This window comes from Scyliorhinus torazame, chromosome 10, assembly GCF_047496885.1.
Source record: "Scyliorhinus torazame isolate Kashiwa2021f chromosome 10, sScyTor2.1, whole genome shotgun sequence".
NCBI lineage: Eukaryota > Metazoa > Chordata > Chondrichthyes > Carcharhiniformes > Scyliorhinidae > Scyliorhinus > Scyliorhinus torazame.
The window spans coordinates 171,258,474-171,275,184 of NC_092716.1; the positions used below are offsets into that span (position 1 = coordinate 171,258,474).

General features: G+C 49.9%; 1 protein-coding gene across 1 annotated transcript in view; it reads right to left on the reverse strand.

Annotated features, from left to right (window-relative positions):
- Window positions 1–16,711, reverse strand: part of LOC140431035 (immunoglobulin superfamily member 22-like) — a 181,863-nt gene that overhangs the window by 59,264 nt on the left and 105,888 nt on the right. The window contains exons 14-15 of the mRNA XM_072518935.1: window positions 16,378–16,674; window positions 10,687–10,989 (exon numbers count right to left, since the gene is read on the reverse strand). Coding sequence (XP_072375036.1) covers window positions 10,687–10,989; window positions 16,378–16,674 — 600 coding nt within the window. The remainder of the gene's footprint in view (window positions 1–10,686; window positions 10,990–16,377; window positions 16,675–16,711) is intronic.

Genomic DNA, 16,711 nt, shown 5'->3' on the forward strand with positions numbered 1-16,711 from the left:
CGTCTCTTGGCCAGCTCCGCTCCCAGGTCCTGATATATACGCAACCCACAGTTCTCCCATTTGCTGCTCCGTTCTTTCTTGGCCCACCGCAGGATGTGTTCCTTATCTGTAAACCGGTGAAAACGTACCACTATGGCCCTCGGCAGGTCGTTCGCCCTGGGCTTCCTCGCGAGGGCTCTGTGCGCTCTGTCCACCTCCAGATGCCGAGGGAACGCCCCAGCCCCCATCAACGTCTCCAGCATATCCGTCACATATGCCCTCGCATCCGATCCTTCACTGCCTTCAGGGAGGCCAACAATTCTGAGGTTCTGCCTCCTGGACCTAATCTCCAGGTCCACCAGCTTCTCCTGCATCCTCTTCTGGCGATCATCCAGCACCTCAACCTTGTTCTCCAGCACGGTTATATCGTCCTCCTGGTCGGATAACTTCTGTTCGATCTCCCGTATCGCTTTCCCCGGGTCTTCAATCGAAGCCTTGATCGGGTCCAGCGTATCCTTTTTCAGCTTGGCGAAGCAATCCTCAAAAAACCTCACCAGCTGCTCCGTCAATCACTGAGCCGTCTCTCCTTGGGCCTTGCCCTCCGCCATGCTGTCCCGCGGTACCAGCTCCACTTGCTTCTCGCTACCAGGACTAAGTCGTTTCACACGGCCCCTTCTGGTCCAATTCTCCATACACCAGAGAGGGAATCCTCCTTACTGTAGCACAGTTCGCCGATTTATCCCAAAAAATCCAAAAGTGGTCCGAAAGTCCATTACAGGCGGGAGCTATCGAATGTGCGACCTATTCCTCCATGGCCGCCACCGGAAGTGTGAGAAACAATTATAAGGGATAGAATTAGTAGTCACATGGAAAAATGTGGATTGATTAGGAAGTGCCAGCATGGATTTCTAATGGGGAAATCATGAAAACTAACTTGCTGGCATTTTTTGAGGAGTTACCAGAAAGGGTTGATGTGGTGTACATGGACCTTCAGAAGGCATTTGATGCTGTACCATGCAACAGACTTGTGAGAACAGTTATAGCTCATGTAATAAAAGAGACAGTAGCAGACTTCCGGTGGCGTGGGCAAGCAGGGCGGCCGCAACAGCAAGAGCTCCCGCCGGTGGCCGCGATTCACGGCAATTTCGGGGAAATCCCCGAGTCCTCACGCACTCCCCGACTATCGTCGGCCTTGGGGACCGTCACGAGCAGCCAGCGGGGCCGGTTTAAAAACTGGCGAAGAACCCCGCGTGGGTGTCGGGCGGCAGGGGCTGAGGCGCCGGGCCCGGCGCGGCAGGTTAGAGCAGCGGGGCGGAGCTACGAGGAGGCTGAGGCGGCAGGCCCGAGGCCAGGGCACTATGTAGGGAGGGTGGTCCACGTCGGATGGCTCCCACCTAGGAAGAAGAAAGAAGGTTGAAGCCTGGTCCCAGGGGAGCTCTGGGTGAATGCAGAGGAGAAAGAAAGAAGGTTTAAGGAAGTTTGGTGAAAGTTTTTTTTTTCTCTCCCCCTTTTTTTTTCAAAAAAAGAATGTCAGATTGATGAAGGACAGGAGGGTGAAGGAGGAGAGAGGAGAAAAGAAAGAAGATAAAAACCAATAATCCGCTAAAGGATGCGAAGAGCAGCGTTGAAGAAAGGAGGAAACGCGGGTTCGCCGCCGAAGGAGAAGAAGAGCAAGTGTTGACAGGATGGCGGAAGCCGAGCTGCAAGGCGGGGCTGCACTACTTATGGTGGAGAAGATGACCGAGGTGATGGTGGTGGAGCTGGAAAAACATTTGGTGAGGCACATGGAGGCCTTGAGGAAAGAGACGGTGGTCGTGTTGAGGTCATTGGTGGAGGAGGCAATCGGCCTGATGAGGGTGGAGGTGGCAAAGGCATCGGCTGAGGTGAGAGAGCAGGGCGAGAAGATGAAGGAGGTGGAGGAGGCTGTGACACGACACAGCGACCAGGTCACCTCGATGGGGGATGAGCTGCGGAGGGTGGTGGAGGTTAACAGAGGACTCCGAGCAAAGCTGGAAGACTTGGAAAACCCGAAGGGACAGAGGGCCCAAGACCAACGCAATACTTCACTAAGAAGTTGGCGGAGCTGATGGGGGATGGTGAGAGCCCCACCCTGTACGAGCTAGACCGAGCTCATCGGTCATTAAGGCCGAAGCCCAAAGTGAACGAGCCGCCAAGGGCAATAATTGTCTGCTTCCATAAGTTTTGCATGAAGGAGAAGGTATTAAGCTGGGCGAAGCAGGAGCGTGAGCTGCTGTGGGATGGTACTGCGGTTCGGATCTACCAGGACCTGACGGTGGAGTTGGCAAAAAGACGAGCGGCGTTTGGGCGAGTGAAGGCGGCTTTGTACAAGAAGGGGGTGCGATTTGGTATGGTTTACCCGGCGAAGCTGAGGGTAACGTATAACGCCAAAGACTTTTATTTTGAGACAGCGGAGGCGGCTGAGGCGTTCGTGAGGGCAGAAGGCTTGGGACAGACGTGAAGAGCGGAACTGGAAGAGAGACTGTGGACTGTGTTTGAGCGGCTGGAAAATGTGCAAATGTTACAACTTTCTTTTTACTGATTTGTATTGAAATTTACTTCTCTTTACATTGGTACAGAGTTCAAGTTAATGGTGTTCTGTGTTGCGACGGTTAAATCTTATGTTAGTGAATTGTAGGGGTTGGATTGTTGGGTTTGTTTTGGAGTTTCTTTCTCTTGGACTGGGTGGAAGGGGGCGAGAGGTCTTGGCGGGGGAGCCACCCGCGCTAGTTAACTAAAGTCAGTTAGTGAATGGGGGTGAGGTGAGAGGAGGGCTGCGGACGTTGGAGCCTGGATAGCAGGCTTCAATGGGCCTACGAGGCGAGCAAGAGGGGGTGGAGGGATGGATGTTGGGGGATGTTTTTGTAGGGAGGGTTTTTGGGAGGGGGGGGGAAGGGGTTCGATGTTAACAATGGACAGGGGCGGGTCAGGCTTTTGGGGCAGGCCCGGTGGTATGGTGATGGTGGATAAGAAAGGTGGGGGGGGGGGGGGAGACCCCCAGTAAGGATAGTCACGTGGAATGAGAGAGCACTAGGAGGTCCGGTCAAGAGGTCAAGGTGCTTGCACATCTTAAAAGTTTGAAAGCCGATGTGGCAATGCTGCAGGAAACTCACTTGAGGGTAAAGGACCAGGTGAGACTTAAAAAGGGCTGGGTTAGCCAAGTGTTTCACTCTGGATTTGATGGAAGGGCTCGAGGGGTAGCGGTGTTGGTCAGCAAAAGGGTACGCTTCCAGATGGAGAAGGTGGTGGCAGATCAGGGGGGTAGATATGTGAGTGTGACAGGAGCACTGGAGGGGAGATTAGTGGCGCTGTTACGTGTATACGGTCCCAATTGGGACGATGTGGGATTCGCAAGGAAGGTGCTTGGGGCTATTCCCGACTTGGACACGCATGAGCTGATTGTGGGGGGGGACTGGAACTTGGTGCAGGAGCCAAGGTTGGACAGATCCCATCAGGGGGGGGCAAAGGCGCTGACTGGGCTAATGGTGGAAATGGGAGGGGTGGACCCTTGGAGGTTCCTGCACCCAAGGGAACGGGAGTACTCGTTTTTCTCAGCGGTCCATAAGGTATACTCACGGATCGACTTTTTTGTGGTGGGAAAGGCTTTGCTGGCTGGAGTCAAGGGGTCGGAATACTCTGCAATTGCAGTGTCAGATCACGCTCCACATTGGGTAGGGTATGGCGCTGGAGAAGGGGGCAGCGCAGAGACCGAGGTGGAAACTGGTTGTGGGGCTTTTGGGGAAGCAAGTGTTCTGTGAGAAAATTGAAAAGGTAATTAAGGAATATGTAGGTTTCAATTGTACAGGTGAGGTGTCAAAGGCAGTCGTCTGGGAGGCTCTAAAGGCGGTGGTGAGGGGTGAGGTAATTTTGTTTAAGGCCAGGGTGGACAAAGAGGAGAGGTTGGAGTGGCAGAGGGTAATAGATGAGATGCTGGAGGTAGATAGGAGGTATGCAGAGGATGGGGACCCGGCGAAGCTGGAAAAGAGGAAGGAACTACAGGCGAGCTTCCACCGACTGTCTACCAGGAAGGCGGCGCACCAACTGAGACAAGCAAGGGGTGCAGTTTATGAACATGGAGATAAGTTAGCAGGTCAGCTCTGGAGGGAGGCAGCGGCAAGGGAAATTCTTCAGGTGAAGGATAGGGCAGGGAAGTTGGTGGTGGCTCCAGTGCTGACTAACAAGGATTTTGAGGAGTTTTATGAGAGGTTGTACAAGTCAGAGCCACCCGGGGGAGACCGTGAGATGCAGGAATTTCTCGACGGGTTGGAGTACCCGAGGCTAGGGGAGGGGGACAGGGCTACATTAGAAGGAGCAATAGTGGAGCAGGAGATAAAGGATGCGATTGGGAGGATGCAGTCGGGAAAGGTGGCAGGGCCGGATGGGTTTCCGGTGGAATATTATAAAAAATTTAAGGATAGGTTGGCACCCCTGATGGTGGGGATGTTTGAGGAGGCGATAGGGAAGGGGGTGTTGCCGCAAACCTTGGGGCAGGCATCGATTTCCCTGTTACTAAAAAAAGATAAGGATCCGACGGAGGGTGGGTCGTATCGGCCCATATCACTTCTGAATGTGGTCGTAAAAGTGTTGGCGAAGGTACTGGCGGGTAGGCTGGAGGAGTGCCTTCCGAAGGTGATAGGGGAAGATCAGACGGGGTTCGTGAAAGGGAGGCAGCTGTTTTCGAACATTAGGAGGGTTTTGAACGTGGTGGCACCGGCGGAAAGAAAGGAAACAGAGGTGGTTGTGGCATTGGACGCCGAGAAGGCGTTTGATCGGGTAGAATGGGGTTCCTGATGGCAGTGCTGGAGCAGTTTGGGATTGGACCAAGGTTTGTGAACTGGGTAAAGCTATTATATAAGGAACCGAAGGCGAGTGTCCGCACAAATAATATCAGTTCGAGATACTTTTCTCTCCACCGTGGGACAAGGCAGCGATGTCCTATGTCCCCCCTGATGTTTGCACTTGCGACTGAGCCGTTGGCCATCACATTGAGAAGTTCGGGAGCATGGAAAGGAATAGTGCGGGGGGGGATAGAGCATAGGGTGTCCTTATATGCCGACGACTTGCTGCTGTATGTGTCGGAACCGAGTGCGTCGATAGGAGGGATATTGGAGCTACTGCGGGTATTTGGGTCTTTCTCGGGGTACAAGCTGAACCTGGACAAGAGTGAGTATTTTGTGGTGTCTCGGCTGGGGGTGGGGGCAGGGGTGGGGGGCTGCCATTCCGTAGAGCAGGGACTCATTTTAGGTATCTGGGGGTGCCGGTTGCCCGGGAGTGGGGGAGACTTCACAGGTACATCAGCACTAGTTTGGTGCGGAGAGTGAAAGCCTATCTGGCAAGGTGGGACGGCCTTCCTCTGTCACCGGCGGGTCGGGTACAGGCGGTTAAAATGAATGTATTGCCGCGATTCCTGTTTATTTTTCAATGCCTACCGATTTTCCTGTCAAAGTCTTTTTTCAGGGAGATTCAGGGAAGGTGGCCAGAGTGAGAAAGGTGCTGCTACAGAGGGGAAGGCAGGCAGGATGTTTGGGTCTCCCGAACCTGTTGTACTACTACTGGGCGGCGAATGTGGAGAAGGTGCGGAGCTGGGTCAGAGGGGTTGATTCTCAGTGGGTCAGAATGGAGGAGAGTTTGTGCAGGGGGTCGGGCCTGAAGGCACTAGCAACAGCGCCGCTCCCGATAGTTCCGGGGAAATATTCAGGGAGTCCGGTAATAATAGCTTCATTGAAAATCTGGAGGCAGTTTCGCCAACATTTTGGGTTGGGGGCAGGGTCAAGGGAAATGCCGAATCGGGGGAACCACAGATTTCAGCCAGGGGAGGTGGGATGGAAGTTTTCGGAAATGGGAAGAGAAGGGGGATTAAGACGCTAAAGGATTTGTTTCTTCGGGGTCGGTTTGCAGGATTGAGGGAGCGGGAAGCGAAGTATGGGCTAGAGCAGGGAGAAGTGTTTAGGTACATGCAGGTTCGGGATTTTGCCAGGAAGGAGATACAGAGCTTCCCAGAGGAACCGGCTTCCACATTGCTGCAGGAGGTGTTGACGACAAGGGGACTGGAGAAGGGGGCAGTGTCACGGTGTACGGAGCTATGGAAGAGGATAAGACACCACTGGAAGGGATCAAAGCAAAGTGGGAGGAAGAGCTGGGAGAGGTTATAGAGGAGGGGGTCTGGTGTGAGGTGCTCCGGAGAGTGAATGCCTCCACCTCATGTGCGATGTTGGGGCTGATACAGCTGAAGGTGGTATATAGAGTGCACCTCACGAGGGCGAGGTGAGCCGAATTTTTGAAGGAGTAGAGGACGTGTGTGAGTGTTGCGGGGGGGTCCCCGCTAATCACGTTCATATGTTTTGGTCCTGTCCAAAGCTAGGGGAGTACTGGAAGGAGGAGGTGTTTAGGGCAATTTCCAAGGTGGTGCATGTGAAACTGGACCCGGGTCCACAGGCCATATTCGGGGTGTCGGACAAGCCAGGGTTGGAAACGGGTGCGGAGGCAGATATCATAGCCTTCGCCTCGTTGATCGCCCGAAGGCGGATCCTGCTGGGATGGAGAGCAGCCTCGCCACCCAGTGCCCTGGCGTGGCGGGGGGACCTGTTGGAATACTTGACCCTTGAGAAGGTTAAGTTTGAACTGAGGGGAAGCTCAGAGGGGTTCTACAAGTCATGGGCACTATTTATTATGCACTTTCGAGAACTGGATAACATCGAACATGAGTTGGGGGGGGGGGGGGGGGGAGGGGGGCTGTGTAGATTAAGGGTGACTCTGGGTAATCCCTGATTCCTTTTTGTCATTTGTTTACGTAAACATGCAGGCTGATGTTTGGGGGTTGGTGGGCGGATGGGATCGTTGTTATTATGGGGATTGACATATCTTGCTGATTATTGTTTATTGTTGATGGGTGTAAATGCGGGAGAGAATGTGAAAAAGGAGAATAAAAATATATTTTTTTAAAAAAGGGACAGTTAATTAAAAAAATTAATTAACTAAATTAATTAATTAATTTAAAAAGAAGACTGGTCAATTAAAAAAAAAATCAGGAATAATAGGAAACAGACAGTAAAGGTCAATGGATATTTTTCGGGCTGGACAAAGGTTTGTTCACGTGGTTCGGTACCGGGACCCTTGCTTTCCCTGATAAATATAATGATCTGGGCCTTGGTGTACAGGGGACAATGTAACTTCAAAAGGACAAAGACAAGTTAATGGAATGGGGAGAGAGATGGCAGATGAAGCTTAATTCAGAGTAATATGAGCTGATACATTTTGGTAGGAAGAACATGGAGGGACAATATAAAATAAGGAGAAAAATTCCAAAGGGGGTACAGGAGCAGAGCGACCTGGGTGTCTACATGCGTAGATCATTGAAGGTGACAGGACAAGCGGAGAGAACAGTTAATAAAGCATTTAGCCTTCTCAGCTTTATTAATAGGGGCTTAGAGTACAAGAACAAGGAAGTTATGCTGAACTTATACAAGACACTGAACCTCAACTGGAATATTGTGTACAATTCTTGGCACGCACCGCACTATCGGAAGAATGTGAACACATTGGAGAGAGTGCAAAATAATGCAGGAGAGTGTTTCCAGGGATGAGAAACTTCAGTTATGAGAATAGATTGGAGAGGTTGAGACAGTTCTCCTTGGAGAGAAGGTTAAGAGGAGATTTGATAGAGATAGTCACAGTCATAAGGGGACTGGGAAGAGTAGATAGGGAGAAACTGTTCCCACTTGTAAAACGATCATGAACAAAATGGCATGATTTTAAGTGATTTGCGAAAGAAGCAAAAGTGATGTAAGAAAAAACATTTTCACACAGCGAGTGGTTCAGGTCTGGAATGCACTGCCTGGAAGTGTAGTGAAGGCAGGTTCAATCGAGGCTTTCAAAAGAGCGTTAAATGATGACTTGAATAGAAACAATGTTGAATGTGCAGGGGTATGGGGAAAAGGCAGCGGATTGGCACTAAGTTATGTGGTCATTTGGAGAGATGGTGCAGCCACAATGAGCCAAATGGCCTTCTTCTGTGCGGAATAATTCTGTGATTCTACATACTCCCGCCGTCATTGGCAGGGAGGGTACAGAATGTGACTTCCGAAAGTGGGACGTACTCCCGCTGTCACTGGCGGGGAGGGTATAGACTGTGAAAATGACAGTCCTCCCGAGATTGCTGGTCGTTTTTCAATGTCTCCCAATTTTCATCCCCAAGGCGTTTTTCAGGAAGGTGAATGTGGCGATCTCGGGTTTTATTTGGGCCGTGAAAGCCCCGTGGGGAAGGTCCTACTTGAGCGGGGGCGCGGGGAGTGAGGACTGGCCCTTCAAAAGTTTATCAACTATTACTGGGCGGCTACCATATCGATGGTTATGAAGTGGGTAGTGGGGGAGGAGGAGGTGTGGGAGCGGGTAGAGATGGCATCTTTTAAGGGCACGAGTCTGAAGGCTTTGTTAACGGCATCTCTGCCGTTCTCGCGGGCTTGGTACTCCACAAGCCTGGTGGCAGTGGCAGCCCTGAGGGTGTGGGGACAGTGGAGGCAGCACATGGGACTGGAGGGGGTTTTGGCCAGATTGACCACAGATTGGTGGTCACCGATCTGTGACAATCACCGGTTCGCTCCGGGGGGGGGGGGGGGGCTTTAGGAGGTGGCAGTGGGCAGGGATCGAGAGATTCAGAGATACCTTTATTGAGGAGGATTTACCGAGTTTGGAGGAGCTAGAAGAGGAGTTTGAGCTGCCAGGTGGGAATAGGTTCCGGTATTTGCAAGTGCAGGATTTTGTTTGGAGGCAGGTCCCAGGCTTCCTGCGCCTCACACTAAGGGGCTACAGGATAAGGTGATGTCAAAAACAGAGGTTGGAGAGGGGAAGGTCTCGGAAATATATAAGGAACTGATGGAGTGGGAAGGGGTTCCAATAGGGGAGGTGAAGAGGAAGTGGGAGGAAAGGTTGGGAGGGGAGTTGGAAGTCGGGCTATGGGAGAAGGCCCTGAGGAGAGACTATACAGCTCGTCGTGTGCCAGGCTAGCCTGATCCAATTTAACGTGGTCCACAGGGCTCATATGACTGTGGCCCGGATGAACAGGTTTTTTGAGGAGGTGGAGGACAGATGTGGGCGGTGTGGGGGGAGGGGTCCTGCGAATCATGTGCATATGTTCTGGATGTGTCCGAAGCTAAGGGGATTTTGGCAGGGATTTGCGGATGTTATGTCAGAGGCCCTGGAAGGGAGGGTGACTCTGAGTCCAGATGTGGCAATATTTGGAGTGTCCAAAGATCCGGGAGCCCGGGGAGGGTGGGGGGGGGGGGGGGGGGGGGCGACGTTCTGGCCTTTGCCTCCCTGTTGACCCGGAGACGGATTCTGTTGGGATAGAGGGACTCGGAGCCTCCAAAGTCGGGGGTTTGGTTCAGCAACATGGCGGGGTTTCTCAGGCTGGAGAAAATCAAATTGGCCGAAGGGGTTTGTTATAGGGGTTCACTCGGAGGTGGCAGCCGCTCATCGACTTCTTCAAGGACAATTAGTCCGTCAGCAGGGAGGGGTTGGGGCGAGGGGGAGGCATGGAAGTGATGAATAAGGGTAGGAAAACCAATGAAGGGAGAACCGTGAGGTGGAGTAGTTACATGGACTATGATAGTTAGGGTTTATGCTTGGGGGGGGGGAATGGTTAGGTTATTGGTTTTTTTAATGTTTGTTGGATCTCTTTGTTTAAAATTATAAATGCCTTAATAAAATATTTTCTCAAAGAAAAAATAATTCTGTGATTCTATGAAGGCAAATGGAATATAGGTGTTTATTGCAAGAGGGATGGAATATGAAAGCAAGGAACAATTACAACAGTATCTGGGGTACTGTGTACTCCTTAGAGCGGAGAATACAATTGCATTGGAAACTGTTGACTAAAGGTTTAACTGGTTGATTCCTGGGGTGAAGGGGTTGTCTTATGAGGAAACGTTGAGCAGCCAGGCCTATACTCATCAGCTTTTAGAAGAATGAGCGGCGATCTTATTGAAACATATTGTGATGAATGGTTACTGTACCCTTAACACCATGTAGGTGATGCCCCTTTAAGACCGGGTTTGGAACCCTGGGGGACTCCACCTCTGGCTCCGCCCACCAGGAAGCCGTATATAAGGTGATGCCCTGTAGGTGGCACTCAGTATGCACACGTCTCGGTCACTGACTAGTTCTCTGTTTATTAAAGCCTTCATTTACCATTCTGCCCTCTCGTGTCGTTATTGAGGGTACTACACATATAGGATTCTGAGGGGACTTGACAAGGTGGATGCGAAGAGGATGTTTCCTCTTGCAGGGACGTCTACAACTAGGGGGAACAGTTTAAAGGGAAGGACTTTCCCTTTAAGATGCAGATGAGAAGGATTTGTTTCTCTCTCAAAGGATTAGTAAACTTTGGAATCCTCTACCCGAAAGAGCAGTGGAGGCTAGGTCATTGAATATGGCAGAGTTCGAGAGATTTGTGAAAAAAACTTCCATTTATGTCACACTATCTCTTTGAAAAATATCTCAAAGTGCTTGAAGTAAAAAGAATACTTCGGAATGTAATTATACAGGAAGAAACGTTCCTTATGACTGGATGAAATAGAACCAATAACAGAGGATTCATCTAGTATTGTGTAATCTTTAAGAATATGGTAGTGCCTTCAAATTGAAGTTCTAATTTCAGCTTCAATAAACTGTAATAGTAGGTTGAACACTTACCAATGGGGTCACCGGCTGAGACCTCTTCAGAAACGAGGGGATCGCTCATGCCTTCACTGTTTACGGCTCGGATTCGGTACTGGTATGCTTGTCCTTCTTCAACCTTGTTGGTGGAGAAAGTTGTAGTGTTGCTGTCAACCTCACCAACCTTGATCCATGATTTTTTCCCAACAAGTTTCCTCTCAATTATGAAGTTGGTTATTTGTCTCCCTCCATTATCACGCGGTGCCTTCCATTTCATTGTAATGCACTTCCTTGTGTGCTCCAGGAATTCCAATTTTCCTTGAGGAGGTTTGGGTCTATCTGCATAAAGTAAACAGAAAGCAGAATGATTCCATTGACAGTATTAAACATCAATAGGCCTTCTTGATGTGCAATTAGAGTTCAAAGGCAGGATCACCTTTTAGCAAATCTGCATATTGTAGCGAATCTAATGTGCAGATTCCCAAGGTACCCGAAGCTTTGGGATTCAATCCCTTCACCTTCGGGGCTTTGGTGAGAGCTATTTGGTACTGGGCCCCAACGGAATGGCACAGGGAGATCGCGATCAGAGGCCCCCAGCTGTATGCCCTTTGGGCAGGGTGGTGCCCTAGCACTGCTGTTGCCACCTGGGTACCCTGGTAGTGCCAACCTGGAAGGGGCACTGTCATGTTGGCACTGCCAAACTGGCATTCTTTTGCATGTGTGTGATTGGGTTGGGGTTGCCCACCTAGGGGTCTGTGGGACTTTCCCATGTTGCATTTGGGCTGGGGTTGGGGGTGGGGTAAGAGGTGTGGTTGGGGGTGGGGGAAGGGTTGGGGTGGGGTAAGAGGTTGTGGATTTCTTTTGTGGTCCTCAGAGATCGGGATGCTATAAAAATGGAACTCCCCGTTGTAAGAAAATGGGGCTATGTGCGTTCCCGTCAGTGCATTCCCCGTTCAGGCCCTTTATTCAAAGCGAGTCACGTTGAATAGCCATGTGATTCTCGGCACTGCTCGCTCGGGGATTTTGTTCCCTTTCGGGAAGATCGCAGCCATTGACTTTCCTTTTTGTCAAGTTTTTGTAGCTCTGTAATTTTCTGTGTGTGATACACTTCTTGAGTATCCTCTCAAATGGGTAGTGAGTATTCCGTCATGAACCTGGACTGAGCCTTGCAGATAATAAGAAAGCTTCAAGGTGTCAGGAGGTAGGCAACTTGTCTAGGCGTTCCCGGTCATTTCCCTGCTTTTGTATCAGTGGTGCAGATATGTCCAGCTCAGTTAAACTTCTGATTGAATGGGGTCCTCAAGGACATTGATGTTGAGAAAACTCAACAGTGCTGGTGACATTGCAGGTCAGAGACAGATAACTGGGTTTTCTCTTGTTAACTTTCATTCTCTGGTATTTACGTGACACAAATATTACCTGCCATTTATCCATTCAAGTTTGGGTAGGTTAGTCGGGTCCTGGTGTTAGCTGGTATGGGTCACTTAATTATGGAGATGGCTAGCTCCACTCTGATTTCATGATGGAATGAATATCATTGAAGAAACATTGAAAATGGCTGTGCTAAGGATGCTTCCCTGACCAACATGGCACTGATGTCTTGGGTTGTGAACATTGGTCCCTGACAACCATCTTCCTTTGTTTCATGTAAGGCTCAAATCACTGTAAGGTTTTCTTTTCACCTCCAGTCCAGTGACATACTTTTTGCTTGGGTTCCTTGATGCCACATTCAGTTGAATGCTGCCTTGATGTTGAGGACAGGTATTCTCACCGCCAATAGCTGTTCTCATCTCTCCTCTGGCATTTAGCTCTGGACTCCTGCATGCATCAAGACTGTGGTGAATTCTACAGCTGAGTAATTCTAGGTGCACCTTAACTCAGTGTTGCTGAGTAGGTTTTGGGTGAGCAGACACTGCTCAATGATCTAGTCTTCATCATTTTCACTTTCAAATGGCTTGTCTGGAAAATAATGTTCACCAGAAAAGAAATTCTTCACCTGCACCAGTCCACCTTTTTAATGCATTTTTCACAACCACAGCTTTGGTATCAAAAAGTCTTCCTCCTTTAAGATGCTTTTGTGCAAGCTGCTGAGTTGTCTACCATTCAAAACGTCTAAAGGTTTTACATTCCATTATGCTATTAGGTCGACTATACTATACAGGGGAGGCAGTGGTTTCGTACTATAATTACTGGACTAATAATCCAGAAAACCAGAACAATGCTCTGGGGACTCAGCTTCGAATCCCACCATGACAGATAGTGACATTTGAATTTGATATAAATTTGGAATTAAAAGTCTGATGACCATGGAACCATTGCCAATGGTTGTAGAAATCCATCTGGTTCACTAATGTCCTTTAGAGAAGGAACTCTGTCGTCCCGACCTGATCTGGCCTTTTGTGACTCCACATCCAAGAAAGTCTTACCAATGCTGTCATAGATAGTTGCATCTGCGACAGGTAAATTGGTGAGGACAAGGTCAAGTAGGTTTCTCCCTCTTGCTGTTCCCCCACCATCGTTTGCAGGCTCAGTCTCTCAGTTATGTCTTTTAGTACTCGGTCAGCTTGGTCAGTAGTAGTTCTGCCGAGCAACTCTTGATGATAGACATTGAAGACCCCACCCAGAGCATATTTTGTGTCCATGCCACAGTGCTTCCTCCAAGTGGCGTTCAACATGGAGGAATACTGATTCATCAGCTGAGGATGAGCATGGTAATCAGCAGGTTAGCTGATGCCACAAGACATTGTAGAACCCAGAGTCAATATTGAGGACGCCCAGAGCGACTCTCTCCCGACTATATACCACTGTGTCGCCACTTCTGCTGGATCCGTCCTGCCAATGGGACAGGATATACCCAGGAATGGTGGTGGTAGTGTCTGGGACATTATCTGTAAGTTATGATTCTGTGAGTGTGACTATGTCAGGCAGTTGCTTCACCAGTCTGTGCAACAGCTCTCCCAATTTTGGCACAAGACCCAAGATGTCAGTAAAGAGGATTTTGCAGGGTTGACAGGGCTAGGTTTGCCATTGTTGTTTCCGGTGCCTAGATCGATGCAGGATGATTTTTAATTAATAATCTTTATTGTCACAAGCAGGCTTACATTAACACGGCAATGAAGTTACTGTGAAAAGCCCTTAGTCGCCACATTCCGGTGCCTGTTTGGGTACACAGAGGGAGAATTCAGAATGTCCAAATTACCTAACAGCACGTCTTTTGGGACTTGTGGGAGGAAACCGGAGCACCCAGAGGAAATCCACGCAGACACGGGGAGAATGTGCAGACTCCATACAGACAGTGACCCAAGCCGGGAATCGAACCTGGGACCCTGGAGCTGTGAAGCAACAGTGCTACCCACTGCGCTACCGTCCTGCCCTGTGTTCAGTTTAATTCCTTTTTGTAGGCTTTGCAACATTTGATACAACTGAGAGGCTTGCTCGACCATTTCATGGGGGCATTCAAGAGTCCATCACATTGCTGTGAGTCTGGAGTCCCATGTAGGTCAGGCCAATTAAAGACGGCAATATTTCCTTCCTTGAAGGGAATTAATCAATTTTATGACAATTGACAATGGCTTCATGGGGCGAAATTCTCCGGAAACGGCGCGATGTCCGCCGACTGGCGCCCAAAACGGCGCAAATCAGAGGGGCATCGCGCCGCCCCAAAGGTGCGGAATACTCCGCATCTTTGGGGGCTGAGCCCCAACCTTGAGGGGCTAGGTCGGCGCCCGATGAATTTCCGCCCCGCCAGCTGGCGGAAAAGGCCTTTGGTGCCCCGCCAGCTGGCGCGGAAATGACATCTCCGGGCGGCGCATGCGCGGGAGTGTCAGCGGCCGCTGACAGCTTCCCACGCATGCGCAGTGGAGGGAGTCTCTTCTGCCTCCGCCATGGTGGAGACCGTGGCGGAGGCGGAAGGGAAAGAGTGCCCCCACGGCACAGGCCCGCCCGCGGATCGGTGGGCCCCGATCGCGGGCCAGGCCACCGTGGGGGCACCCCCCAGGGCCAGATCGCCCCCCCCCCCAGGACCCTGGAGCCTGCCCGCGCCACCTTGTCCCGCCGGTAAGGTAGGTGGTTTAATTTACGCCGGCGGGACAGGCATTTTAGCGGTGGGACTTCGGCCCATCCGGGCCGGAGAATCGAGCGGGGGGGCCCGCCAACTGGCGCGGCCCGATTCCCGCCCCCGCCGAATATCCGGTGCCGGAGACTTCGGCATCCGGCGGGGGCGGGATTCACGCCAGCCCCCGGCGATTCTCCGACCCGGCGGGGGGTGGAGAATTTCACCCATGGTCACTATTTCCAAGAATAGGGCCTGGATTCTCCGCTCTGGAGACAAATGGATTCGCTCAGCAGGCATCTGTTTACAGAAGATAAATTTCTCGATTAAAACTATAAATGGCAATGTTGTGAGAGCAGCTTTTTCATTTAAAAAAAATAAATTTAGAGTACCCAATTATTTTTCTCCAATTAAGGGGCAATTTAGTGTGGCCAATCCATCTACCCTGCATATCTTTGGGTCGTGGGTGAGACCCAAGCTAACATGGGGAGAATGTGCAAACTCCACATGGACAGGGACCCGGGGCCAGGATCAAATCCGGGTCCTCAGCGTCGTGAGGCAGCAGTGCTAACCTGCAGCAGCTTTTTCAAAGCAGATTTATATATAGGTGTTTTTTATGAGCATTTCAAGCATTTCATTTTTATTATATGGATTAGTGGTTCTGTACATAGTACATACTGGGTGAGTGGCATAGAGATGGTAAAAGTGGCATGGAACAGATATGGGATTTAAAACTTACTTTTCAAAAGGATCCGGACTATGATTTACGACTCCTCTGAGGGGAAGCTGGCCAGGTGTCATGACAATTACAGTGAAGTGGGTTAGGAGATGACAACCCCTGCAAAGGTACGGGCCAGGATGGAAGTGCAGGGAACCGCACCCTTACCACGCGCCGAAATTAACCGAGTCAGTTATAGGGAACATTTTTAAAGGCCTCTGGAGTCGGCCCAACTCTGGAAAATCTGGGCCTCAGTCTCTAAAATCTTTTGGGCCGAAAAGGAGAAAAAGAGGGAGAGGGGTCTCACAGAGAGAGAGAGAGAAAGGACTGTAGCTGGTGTGGTCATTAGAAAGGAGAGTGTGGTCTTTCTGTAATTGACCAAGCAGGATGCGGGAAGGAACCTGGTCTCTGGTCAAAGGGACACATCGCATGTCATTCCAAAATCGCAAAACATTTCCTGATCAGGCTGTGAGGGGAAATCATTAGAATGAGTCTTGCTGCTGGTAACGAGTTTAGCAATTTTCTGAAAACTGAGAGACGCATTTTGTGACGGCCACTCAACATTAGGCCCAGCTAAATGGAGAGCGGAAGCTGGGAGTGATGTTGGGCTGTTTCTTGTGTCAATTGATATTTTGTGGAGAGTGGGATGTACCATATAACTGATCCTTGGGCTTTCAGTCATGTTAAAAGTTAAAGGGATCTATTTTCTGCCGTTTCGTGTATTAGCTCCCAGCGAAATAGTGTTCAGTCAATTTTACTTTTATTTCACTTGCTACATTTAACATTTGAAATCTAGTCATGTGATCCTTTCAGCCCATCACTGAAAATTCAAATATCTTTTTAACAGTTAATATAAGCACGTCCTTGGTCATGAGTCTTCAGTGGTTCATTTTGTTTCTGCATATAGATCACAAAGAAAGAAAGGTTAAACAAAAATGCTTGTTCTTCTTTAGCTTACCAATGACATTTAACTGCAGATTCGCTGAGACTGAACCACAATCACTCTTGAGTTTCAACGTGATGTTTCCACTATCCTCTCGCACGCAGTGTTTTAGCACTAACACTGTCTGTGTGGCAGTCTTCTCTATCTCTGTTCTATTATCTTCAAACATCTCAATGCCATCTTTGAACCATGTAACTTTAGGAATAGGTTTCCCCTTAAATGGGATCTTAATAGTTGCTGTCTGTCCTGCCTTAACAGTGATTGGATCCTTGGCTAATGTTGCAAGTAGATCAGGATCGATAACAGGTGGATCTGCAAAAAAAAAAGACAACAAAATAAGTGTCTCATT